Source organism: Delphinapterus leucas, chromosome 4, assembly GCF_059928025.1.
Source record: "Delphinapterus leucas isolate spDelLeu-1000000601 "Yukka" chromosome 4, BTC_Dleu_Yukka2, whole genome shotgun sequence".
Classification (NCBI taxonomy): domain Eukaryota; kingdom Metazoa; phylum Chordata; class Mammalia; order Artiodactyla; family Monodontidae; genus Delphinapterus; species Delphinapterus leucas.
In genome coordinates this window covers 46,434,297-46,447,160 of record NC_143132.1, presented here as the reverse complement: position 1 = coordinate 46,447,160, position 12,864 = coordinate 46,434,297, and the positions used below count along the sequence as shown (strand labels likewise).

The window sequence follows — 12,864 nt, the reverse complement described above, 5'->3', positions numbered from 1 at the left end:
CTCACGGGCCCAGCCGCTCCACGGCATGTGGGATCTTCCCAGACCGGGGCACGAACCCGTGTCCCCTGCATCGGCAGGCAGACTCTCAACCACTGCACCACCAGGGAAGCCCCACACCTTAAACTTTTTAAAAACACTTTTCTAATGTTTTGAGACTTTCAGCTCCCAAATATTAAAAAGTCATGCATAATCAGTGTCTACTTTGTTACAAAAACAAGAAGATCCAGGGTTTCACAGATGGTACTGATGGGGGCTGGGGGGCAACCATCCAACAGGCCCTCCTTGAGTCTGTACCCCCAGACCTCCTATGACGGACATGTCACAATGTGTTCTAGAGAAGTTTCTTTCCTAAATCTGCTTGTCTCTAACTATGAAAGGAACATTTCTAGGTGCTCTTATATACAAGTTTGACATAAATCCCAATTCCAGGAAGCTACTCTGTCCACGGTGCTCTGCAGCCAGGTGGCACGGAGAAGATGGGGATGCTGGTCAACTTCAAAACGCTTTTCTCTCTGGGTCTGCGGCCATCCTCCTGAGCAGACCTAGCCCATGAGAGCTGTACAGCAGGGAGCAATTCCCACACACACAGCTTGTGTGGTTTCTCCTTCCATGACCTCACAGCCAGTTTAATGCAAAATCAGAGGCTGACCCTCCAGATGCTGCCCCGTCTCCCTGCCAGGACGCTAAGTGAGGCTGGGCACCAGGGAGGGAGTGGCTAGGAATGGACAGGATGGAAATAACAGCTCTGTTCCTGGGAGGTCACCTGTGTGGAGGTGAAGGAGGAATATCTATAATTTATGGCATGTAGACTAACCCTCTCCCTTCAAAGAAGGCTGGAGGCCACTCCCCTCCCAGCAACCATCCTGGACTGGGGTCCCCAGCCTGAACCAGGCTTGCCTGACTCCAATACCACCGAACATGCCGGGGCGGGGCCAGGAGCACAGGCCACCACTGTGTGTCCCCAGAGTTCTTATCTTGGAACCTCAACAAAGGACTCCTGCCCCACAGGCCTAATCTCTGCAGTTGACCCCAGAAAGAGGGAACTCAGCTCAGTCCCAGACACAGCCAGTTGCATAAACACTCAGCCAGAAGTTTCCCTCAGTGTTATCTGTATCAGGCGGGATTACAGTTGATAATCAAGCCCCAGATCACATGTGGCCAAAAGAGCATCGCAATACAAGAAGGTACCATCTGTCATACTCAGGTCACATCCCTGGTCCCCTCTCAAACTCAAGGTCCTGAACCTCCTCTCACAAACCCTAACAAGCCTTCCAGCCAAAAGAAAAGGGGGAGTTAAGGGTGCAAGCAGATCTGTTTCACAGGAGCCCCAAGGATTGGTTACAGAGAGAGGGTCATTCCTTCTACTCAGCCTCCGCCCGCTTGGGAGAAATGAAAAGAAATCATATGGACACTGCCTCACCCAAGAGAACTCCAGTTCCAAAGACACTTTACAGTTCCATGGTCACCGCATTTTTAAAATTTCCCTTTCTGTTTTTTTCTCTGTCAGCTTTGTAGGGGGCAGGTGGAAAGGGGAGGGCCCTTCACCCCAGGAAAAGTGTGCTGATGTCTTCAAAAGGAAATCTCGTCAATGAAATTTTACTTTTCCTCTTGGCAAGGGATATTGCAAAGATCCACACATTTTTCTGAATATCATACATGACACTAGAAACTCCTCAAGGGGTGTGCCTAAGACTACTCTTAGGCAAGAACATCTTCTCTGCAGCTGGTATTCACAGTGCCCCCGTGATGCTGGAAAATGTGAAATGCAACAGATCCACGGTCTGAACCACATACCTTGTAATTACTGCTTCCCTCCCTCCATAGCAGGTACCCCCATATTACCAAAGGAGTGATTCATCCTCTCCTTGGCTTCATCCACCTGGCCTGGGCTCCTGGCTTCCCCTGTTTCCTTAGTGAATCCATAACTTCCAGTGTCCTTTGGGTGACTGTATAACTTCAAGATATTTAATTAACACAACTTTCATTCACTGTCAGCCGCAGTGAATTGTGAATCCCTAGTGGGCAAGAATATTACATTTCTGCATCCTCTAATCTAAAATTTTATATGTATTTATATTTTATTTATAAACATATTTATATTTCTGCATCCTCCAATCTAAAACTTCCTGATTCACAGGTTGTGCATTTTAGAAACTGATTTGGTTGTCACCTTAAGTGTGACTTTGTAGCTGGAGAAACAGGTAGCCGTTCTTCCTTCCTCCACTCTGGAAACAGGTAGGGAAATCCATGTGCCTCAAATTGCTCACCCAGAAAACAAGATCATTCCAGAGTGCCTGAACCTGTTAATGGAAAATCTGGAAAGCTGCTGAAATAGTGATGGCAAGAGGTTACACTTCCCCTAGGTGAAAGCCACGTTTCTCATCAAGTCAGGCAGATCCAGAAGAGTTACTAGCCTGTGCAGAGTGAAACATCAACACCATTAATATAGAGAAAGTAAACGTGAACTGCCCACTTCCAGTGATCTGTGATCTGTCTTCTTTTCTAAATGCTGTATGACTCCTTTCAGCAGCATAGTGTATACATTAAAATGTATCACTCCATCTTCAGTGTAGCAATCTCTGGCAGATCCCACTGGTCATATTCCCAACACCCATTACCCCTTGTACCTTTGCTGGCAGAGTCCTGCTTTCACAAGCCTAACAGTGGTGAGTATATTCCTGTGCCAATGGTTGGTTTAGATGTGGTCACATGAACCATCCCTGGGCAATAAGATATTAGGGAAGTCTGTTAAATGCCCTGGAAAAGATTTTACCCCCAGAAAGAGAATGGTTTGAGCAGAACACTGATTTTATCTACCCATCCTTTCTGCTTAGATACGGACATGCGATAACAAGGTTAGGGCGGCAGTAGTCATCTTGCACCAAAGAGGGATAGCTAGAGAGAGCCACCAAGAAGCTGCCCTGACATTACTGAGCCATTAATTCAATCCCATAACTGGAGCCAATCCATACAGACGTGCAGGTGGTACCCAGTACGTCGGCACTCCCGCGGTTTGTGCAATCCAGTCTGTGTAGCCATACGTGGCCTGCCCTGTGAGCTAGATCCACAAACCTGATTCTATACATCTGAATCCACACATCTATGTGATATGGGAGATAATAACCATCCACTTAGTTCAAATCACGCTTAGTTAGGAATAGTGCTACTTGCAGCCCAGAGATCCTAAAACCCTGTGCATTGGAGTGGGGTGGAGATCTCACTGCTAGCTGTGGCTCCCCTACTCAGCACCTCTGGGAGCCTGGCCTCATGACCTAACCTCTTGGATCTCAGCATGCCCTTTTACGAAGTAAGGGAATCACTGAGGTCTCAAATGTTGTTAACGCATGTCACACAGAGCCATCCGTCATTTCCTCCGGCATGTGTACCATGGTTTCTGTATCTCTCTCTATCCAACATGTGACCACAGCAGTTGCTACAGAACACGTATGTGTTCCTCTCTGCCACAAATGACTACTTTGTTGATGCAGAATCACAACCTCCCCTCACCCTCAAGTCCTCCTCCTGGCTGAAAATGCTGCCATGTAAAGAAACTGCAAAGCAGGAGGACGGCCAGAGCAGTGATGCAGACACTGATATCCCTTATAGAGCCTGGGCTCTTTTTAATAAATACACTGCTGACGTCGTAAGTTGTCAAAGACCATGCTCCCACCCTGGCTGGTTGCCGATGTAACCTGGCTCTGCCACTGCTGACATAATGGATTCTGCCTGGGTGAGCAACTAGGCAGCCTTCACAAATCCCCATCCACTTAGCAAGCAACTGACTTAACACAGGTGCTTCCATTAAGTAAGATATTTATGCTTGGTTACTCTATAACCACCTATGCAGGACTCGAGCACTCTTCACAGAATCTGGCGGGCTTGCGGAATGCGATGGTGATGGCTGCGGGAGGAGAGCTGGTTCCTGTATTTTAAGCGAGAGCAGAGATTTTGTGACCCAGGATTTCGCTGCTCTGGCTGTGGGAGGATGTGATCCCACTGAGGAGAAAGCAGCAATCTCCAGGACCAGGGTGCAAGCTGGTGCTACAGAGCTCCACACACAGCCAGGAAGGGTCAGGATCTCACAACATGGGCACATTGTAGGTATTCTTTGTGATGCAATTCCCTTAAAATATCCTCGATCACTAGTGAAGTTTATAAAAAAGCATGGCCACAATTACGTGTGAGCTGTGCTTTGGAGATTAACAAGGAACCGAGTCCTGAGAAATCAAGAGCGACAGCGTAGGGAAACGATGGCAAGAGAACTAGAGGTGTGTCACTCCAGACCGTTTGTTCTAGGTGTGGCATCATGGTGCCCTCTGAACAAAGTGGCTAGAAAGGAATCTAGAGGGTACCTCAACCGTCCCCCCTACTTTATAAAAGCGTTTTTTGAAATTGAAATATAATTCACACCCTAAAATTCATCCATTTAAATAATAAAATTCAGCAGATTTTAGCATATTCGCAAAGCTGCACCACAATCACCATTATCCAATCCAGAACGTTTTCATCACCCGACGACGGCACCCCACAGCCAGTGGCAGTCACTCTCCATTTCCACCCCCATCCCAACCCCTGTCTGTGGCACAACTAATCCACTTTCTATCTCTATAGATTTGTCTATCCTGGCCATTTCATATAAATGGAGTCATACAATATGTGATCTTCTGTGACTGACTGCTCTCACTGAGCAAAATGTTTTCAAGGGCTTCCCTGGTGGCACACTGGTTGAGAGTCCGCCTGCCAATGCAGGGGATACGGGTTCGTGCCCCGGTCCAGGAAGAACCCACATGCCGCAGAGCGGCTGGGCCCGTGAGCCATGGCCACTGAGCCTGCGCGTCCGGAGCCTGTGCTCCGCAATGGGAGAGGCCACAACAGTGAGAGGCCCGCGTACTGTAAAAAAAAAAAAAACTGTTTTCAAGATTCACTCATGCCCTAGCAGGAATCAGTACTGCGTTGCTTTGTACGGCTGAATTACATTCCATTGTACGGATATGCATTTAATTTATCCATTGAGCAGTTGCTGGACATTTGGTTGTTTCCACTCTGGGGCTATTATGAATGATGCTGCTATGAACATTCGTGCACAAGTTTCATGTGGTCATGTTTTCTTTTTTCTTTTTTTTTTGCGGTACGCGGGCCTCTCACTGGTGTGGCCTCTCCCGTTGCAGAGCACAGGCGCAGGCCCAGCGGCCATGGCTTACGGGCCCAGCCGCTCCGCGGCATGTGGGATCTTCCCGGACCAGGGCACGAACCTGCGTCCCCTCCATTGGCAGGCAGACTGTCAACCACTGCGCCACCAGGGAAGCCCATGTTTTCAATTTAAGCTTTCTATTTTGAAATAATTCTAGATTCACAGGAGGTTGCAAAAATAATACTGAGAAGTCCTGTGTAACCTTCACCCAGTTTCTTCCAGTGGTTACACTGACTTAATTTATTAACTTAACTTTATTAACTAGTAAAGCTGACATTGGTATAATGTGCATATACAGATCCACCTCCTCTTTTGTAAAACCAAGGTTCAGAAACTCCGAAACTTGCCCAAGGTCCCAGAGCAGTTACGCCTGACCTGCTGACTCTAGCAACTTTTCACCAGTACCGCCCCTCTATTTCAGATGGCCCATGCCCACCACCTGCCCTCCCCTCTCCCCAACCAAAGAATAAAAACAAACTTTTCTAAGCTATCCTTTTCTACCCTTAGCATCGCTCCCCTGCTGCCGAAGTTCTGGTCAGACAGCTAGTTTGAGTGTTCCCATAAAAGGAGGAACACGGAAAAGAAAACACGAAAAGATTAATCATTGTTTTTAAATAGTTTGTCTTTCTGGAACTAGCTAGAGGTGGTGGTTGCACAATACTATGAAAGTACTAAGTGCCACTGAATTGTTCTCTTTCAAACGGTTCCTTTTATGTTGTGTGAATTTCACCTTAACAAGGAAAAAAAATGATTGGTCAACATTTCTTTGAGACTTTTTCTTTTTCCCATACTTAGGATCCTCTGGCTTAGTACTGAAAAAATTTCCTTTTCTTAACTCTCATCCTGAAGATCATGCACAGTAAATATGCCAGTTGGCCTTCTCTGTAATTTGCCGGTATCTATTCAGAGAAGATTCTATCCAGATCATTTATCTTTAAGAGGCAAAAAAAAAAAACCCACAAAAAACAGACGAAAAACCCTATTTAACGTACATCTGTTTTGGTGAATTTACACATGTACCCTGGAGATGTTTTAGTTTAGCCCTGTAAAAGTATTAAAAATGGTTTGAGGTTAAGGATAAAGGCAGAAGCCACATTACATAATGGGGGTGGGTGGGCGATTTATAGCCCTGGAAATCCTAAAGAATATACCCAAAAGAATTCACAGTTCCGGAATTCTCTTCCCCTTACCTCTTCAGATGACACTCAGTCTAAGACATTTAATTGTGGAGTCTTCTGTCTTTGCTGTGCTGGTTAAATGCAAAGGGAGTAACTGGAGAAGAGTGGAAGTCTGGAGACCTCCTCTTAACCTCTATGGACCTCAGTCCTCTCATCTTTAAAGTGAGGGGATTGGACTACCGATCTCCATCCTTCCTGCCTCTGACCCTCTCTGTGACTTTACTGTGCTTTTGGGTCTGGCCCTCAGTCCACACAACTGAGCAGGAACAGGTGAGGTGAGGTAACTGGGATTCTTTAGGGAACAGTTTAGCAGCCTCAATACTCACCCCATCCCAACCTGCTGTACCATTGCTCAGGAGAGAAACTCAGAAAGAATATAAAAGAAAAAGCCCAAGATTAACCCTCTATTAAAACTACATACCAAAAAGATAAATAACATAATAAAATACAATGGGGTATGTAAATGGCCTATCATGTGTTCTCATCTTTTCACAGGGAAAATTGAGAACTCCTATCACAAAATTAGGGCGAAAGGCAACTTTCTATAATGAAAATACTTTTTCTAAAAAAAAAAAAAAAATACTTTTTCTAACAGATGTGATTACAAGAAGAGAGGCAAATTATTACGATTATTACTAAGTGAGCAAAAACTTTGAAAAAGAACAGATTGGGGGGGGCAGGATAGAGGGAAGAGGGGAGGTAGAGCAAAGAAGCAGCATGGAATTCTTAAAATTCCTGGGCTCTGCCACACAGAGTTACGGCCAAACATGCACACTCCTGTTCCCTTCGCTCTTTATCTCTGGCCCAAGTTCTTCATGGTAGTGACTTTAGAAAAAGGCTCTCCCTGCCTCACTGAGTTACTTTACTCACATTACCTACAAAGGTGGCATAAATAAGACCTCATAAGAAACCCCGCTTCAAAATGATCTGCAACCCCAATATGTTTCAACAGCTTTCATCTTCAAGAGAGAAACCACAGTTGGCTGCTTCTAGCACTGAGCTAGGTTGGTATAGTGTTATGTAACTGACTTTAGAATCTTGAATATTTCCAGGCACAGAAACAGAAAATGGTGGACAACACTGGCAAAGACTGCTACTTGCCCCTCAATAACTATGTTTCATTTGTCTCTTAAAATAGGACTCTCTCTCTCTCTCTCTCTCTCTAAGGTGGGTGCACAGCCACATGGAATAGAGGCTACATTTTCCAGTCCACCTTCCAGAAAGGCCTTGTGATTATACCCCTAGCCAATGGGATATAATTGGTGGTTGCTAGAAAATTTTTAACCATCAGTCCTCTTTGGGAGAGAGGGGAGTGATGGGGAAGCCCTAGTTTGCAGTGTTTGCCAATTTCCAAGGTATAAATATATTCCCACCACGGCTAATTTCAAGCTTCTACCTGGATGACACTGAACACGGACTTGGGAAGAGCGGCAGCTCTCACAAGTTGGTACCAACAGGCTCCAGCACATCACTGGCTGTAATAAAGTGTTATATGTAATTTCTGGGAAATATCCTTAAAGAAGGAGGCAAGGGGCTTCCCTGGTGGCGCAGTGGTTGAGAGTCCGCCTGCCGATGCAGGGGACGCGGGTTTGTGTCCCGGCCTGGGAGGATCCCACATGCCGCGGAGCGGCTGGGCCCGTGAGCCACGGCCGCTGAGCCTGCGCGTCCGGAGCCTGTGCTCCGCAACGGGAGAGGCCACAACAGTGAGAGGCCCGCGTATCGCAAAAAAAAAAAAAAAGGAGGCAAGTCTTAATGGCTGGGGGCATGCCCTTCCCCCTTCATCCTCCCTGCTGGCCAGAATGTACATATGACTGGGGAAGTCCAGCCATCAGATTGGACCATAAGGAAGAATAACAGAGTCACAATAGAGAAGCCTTGGTCTCTGATGATTAACAGCTGCTAAACTGGCCTGAGATTGCTTAACCGCAGGCTTCATTTACATGACAATTGTAAGAAAGAGGAAAAGTTGTATCTTGCAAATGCAACCGATATTTGGAGTCTTCCCATTCACAGTAAAATCTATCCCAACCAAGGGCATCATGCATGCTAAGTGAGATAAGTAAAGGATTCAGATTTGAAACAACAAAGAAATGTCTGAACCTTTGTGGGAGGGACAAAGAGAACAGCCAAAGGGGGAAGGGACTTGAAAAGGAGGTTCTCACCTCTCTCCACCTGAGCCCCTCCTCTCTGACCTACAGACCCCTACAGAGAATGAGCAAGCCTCGGCCAGAAGGGCTTCCTCCTGGTACACGAGGGCCACAGCTCCCGGATCCACAGTGAGGGCTCAGGGAGGACTCCCCGACTAAGGGCGGTCCAGATCCTCTGCCAGAGAAGGACAGACTGTTCTCACACCTCTCTTCTACGGCATTTCCCCAGGCAGAGAGGAGAAATGGGAAATGTATAAGGTTATTTGGGGGGTAGACTGAGTTGACTCCGAGGCAGCGATAGGCAGGTTAGTGTATTCTGCCTTTCTGGGGTTTACTTAAAATATATTTATTGCTCAGGCATGGGCTGGCCTGTCACGATCTTTGGATTGCACCGTGGGTTTCAGACAAATGTAGAATGACTTACTTAAAATGTAGGTAAAATTTATTATTACACGTGAACTCCTCCTAAAAGTTAATATCTAAATGAAGATAATATTGTCACAAGTATATTCTTATCCACTTTCAAAACACTCTTTCTGAAGTCTCTAGGGAGCAAGTCTGCACGCATCACACAAGCAATTCAGCGATGCTGAGTGTCTAGTGCATCCCTGTACTCACTGTGGGAGGATCCTGCAGGGACAGTCTCCATTCACTGTATACCTGCACAGTTGCTGCTTGTACACTGATGGTACTTCCATCTCTTAACAACTTCAGACTCAGGAACCTTTGTGCAATCAGCATGATGTTCAGTGCTTCCTCACCACCCACACCCACCTCCCTCCCAATGCTAGTGATGCTGAGAACCCGACGTGGGTTGATGGTGGGAGCGGGGGGCAGGAGGAAAGGGTGGGGGGCAGCCAGACCAAGTCAGCAAGAAGAGAGGAGGTAGCCTGGCTGAGGCACATACAGATGATGAATACCTGTGCAGGAAGAGGCTCTGAAAGCAACCAAATAAAGCACGGCTAATTCTAAGATAAAAAGCAGGCAATGACGGAAGCCTGCGCGCCTAGAGCCCGTGCTCCGCAACAAGAGAAGCCACTGCGATGAGAAGCCTGCACGCCGCAACGAAGAGTAGCCCCCGCTCGCCGCAACTAGAGAAAGCCCGTGCGCAGCAATGAAGACCCAATGCAGCCAAAAATAAATAAATAAAAATTAAAAAAAAACAACAGGCAAGAACAAAAGTTCCAGTCACGTCCCATCAAGAATCCTGACAGTATCTCACATTTACAGGGCCAAGGACTTTTTTCAAAGCTTTGCAGATACCTGCTACAATTATTTAAGGTATAATCATTATCACTGTGAAGTCAAACATCCACCCCTGGATGGACCCACCCAGGTTCACATCCTGGCTCTGACATTTACCAGTTCTAACAAACTATATATGTTTGCCTGGCCTCAGTTTCTCAATTTAAAAAATGGAGATCATCGACCATACTTTGCAGGGTGGTTGTAAAAAGTTAGAGAGAGGGCTTCCCTGGTGGTGCAGTGGTTGAGAGTCCGCCTGCCGATGCAGGGGACGCGGGTTCGTGCCCCGGTCCGGGAAGATCCCACATGCTGCGGAGCGGCTAGGCCCGTGAGCCATGGCCACTGAGCCTGCGCCTCCGGAGCCTGTGCTCCACAACGGGAGAGGCCACACCAGTGAGAGGCCCGCGTACCACAGAAAAAAAAAAAAAAAAAGTTAGAATTGATAAAAAGCACGCATGCCAAAGGTCTGCATAAAGCAATATCCTACAGATGAGAGCTGTATAAATTTTGGTTAGAAAAGAATATATATGGTTGCTGTGGATATGCAATCAAAACTTGAAATCGATTAGTTTGATGGCATAGTTTTAAATTATAAAAAGTACAAACTGAAATGAACCAACATTATTACATAATCTACACCTCAATAATCTGGGCCCCTGACAGAGAAAACTTAGGTGAATTCAGACAAAATCTAGCACTGCTCCTCCAGCTCTGTTCTGTAAACTATCTCCATTTTCACACCTCCGTCTACTGCCCCCATTTCTGCACCCACCAAAAAGCACCTCTATTCTCTTGGATAAGAGGGGGAATTCTGCCATTTTCCTTTTTAATGGAGGCCTCACAGCTGCAGATCACCCTTCTCATCCCCCTGGACAACTGGCCAAATTCTAAAGTACAGCTTAAAACTTTGTGAAATAAATCCACCTCTGTAAAATAAGTGGACGTGCTAAGAAGTCTGTCTTTGGCAACTCAATCCCTAAGGGGTTAAATGGACACCAAATTTTTCTAAAAACTAAACTGCCTTTTGTAGTCAGAAAATGTGTATCTAAGCAAGCTGTTCACTTCCCTCAAATGTAATTCTGAATAAAAGGAAGAGAGCTGCTTCTGAAATCCAATATTCAAGTGAAACAGAAAAGATCCTCATGAGGGAGCAGTTTAGAAGATGTATGGGAAGGTATGGGAACCATGCCACGGAAGGAGGCTGTGAGCTGATTAACGGGGAGTGTGAATTAATTCTTCAGTAACAACAACTTAGAAAAGATGAACGTGGGTTAAAAATGTCCTGACTTGGGACTAGCATGGCACATCATCAAGACTGTCTGCAATCTTTTGAGCCAACTAATTATGCAACTTCTAAACTATATTTGTAGTCTGTTTACTTCAAGTGTCATAGAAATAACTCCTAGGCATTTTATTTATGCACAAAAGATATGGAATCTTCCCGAGTGAATATATTTTACACTGGGGTACATGTTTTGAATCAACTTAGCTAAAACTAAAACAGAAAAGTAAAACAGAAGAAAACAAACTCACTTGTCAAACTCATCAAAGAGATCACAACTCTGCAGTTTTGAAAGAGCAAGTCGAAAGTATTCGGCTAGAAAACAAATGGAGTATTAGGAATGAAAGCAATCATGACTTCTTAGGTACATAGTAAACCACCTTATCCACTGCCCTCCCCAAAACCCACTTCAAACTGGCATGGCCACCTGTGATTTATTCTGTGGTGAAAATTCATGTTACAACTGCAATTAGCCAGCACTACTTAACAGGCACACTCAAGATGGTAAATGCTCTAAGGACATTCTCCAAAAACCCCAGAAAAATAAGATGCTTAATCTAAAAACAATCATAAGCAAAAATTAATCATATCAGATGATTGTGAAACTGACATTGGTATAGAAATCAATATTCTGCAACTTTAAACCTATTAGATTATCAAACTCTCTGCAATGTATTTTAAACACACACACACACACACACACACACACACACACACACCCAGGATCAGCTGAATAAGAAAAGTCTAACTCAGGAAACTATAGGCTTGTCACCTCCTAGGCTTTCAGGTTCTCTCAAAATCTAGAATATAAAATTGTGCAAGGCAAAGCAGCTGTTAACAAGCAGAGGGAAAATCGTTTCATCATTAGTAAATGGAGTAATTCTCTCTAAATTTAGCAAAAATAAAATATCCTCTGATTAAATTAAAAGATTGACCAAGGACCTAGAATGTGCTGATGACATAAAATAATACTCATAGGTAAAGAGGTGAAATGGGAAATAGGGAGGAAGTTAACCCATAGGGTTGTCTTGCTAATTCTGAATTGGAATAAAGTAAGGCATTGGAACTCATGAATAATATGGTGGCAAAACAAAAGTGAAAAGCAGTTTCTCAAAAACAAAAAAGTCTACCTTTTTTCATTCTTTTATTCCACACTGACTCAAAATGAATGGGGATTTATGTATTAAAATTTAATTCCTTTCACCCAATCCCCAAATCATATCCTTAGGAATCATTATGAAACAGAAAGATTAAAAGGCCTTAAAATTATATAAATATGTGATTCACATCAAACACCACTCATATTAATAGAGCAGGGTAAGAATAATATTACTGACCTGATGTTCTTATCCCATAGGGCAAATCAAACTTATCGCTACCATAGAAGGAAGCAGTATTTTTAAAATCAGCTGCACACAGAAAAGGGTGAAACTGATGAAACCTGGAAGAAAAGGATGAAGAATGATGTTCCCAAATGTGTATAATATTTGCATGTTTTTTAAAATCACAACTGTAAATAACTGTAGTATGTCATTCCTATTGTATTAACTATACATGAATGTATAATTATTTTTAAGATTCTTTAAAAATCATCTTAAAGAGCTTCCCTGGTGGCACAGTGGTTGAGAGTCCGCCTGCCGATGCAGGGGACACGGGTTCGTGCCCCGGTCCGGGAAGATCCCACACGCCGCGGAGCAGCTGGGGCCGTGAGCCATGGCCGCTGAGCCTGCGCGTCCGGAGCCTGTGCTCCGCAACGGGAGAGGCCACAACAGTGAGAGGCCCGCGTACCGCGAAAAAAAAAAAAAAAATCATCTTAAACAC

General features: G+C 44.9%; 1 protein-coding gene across 13 annotated transcripts in view; it reads right to left on the bottom strand.

Annotated features, from left to right (window-relative positions):
* ST3GAL6 (ST3 beta-galactoside alpha-2,3-sialyltransferase 6) overlaps positions 1-12,864 on the bottom strand; it is a 101,316-nt gene that overhangs the window by 16,295 nt on the left and 72,157 nt on the right. For 12 of the 13 annotated variants that reach the window (XM_089910439.1, XM_022584985.3, XM_089910437.1 and 9 more), the window contains 2 exons: positions 12,381-12,484; positions 11,295-11,358 (listed from right to left, as the gene is read on the bottom strand). The exons of the other annotated variant lie outside the window; for it this stretch is intronic. In XM_089910439.1, coding sequence (XP_089766565.1) covers positions 11,295-11,358; positions 12,381-12,484 — 168 coding nt within the window. The remainder of the gene's footprint in view (positions 1-11,294; positions 11,359-12,380; positions 12,485-12,864) is intronic. 13 annotated transcript variants of the gene reach the window in all.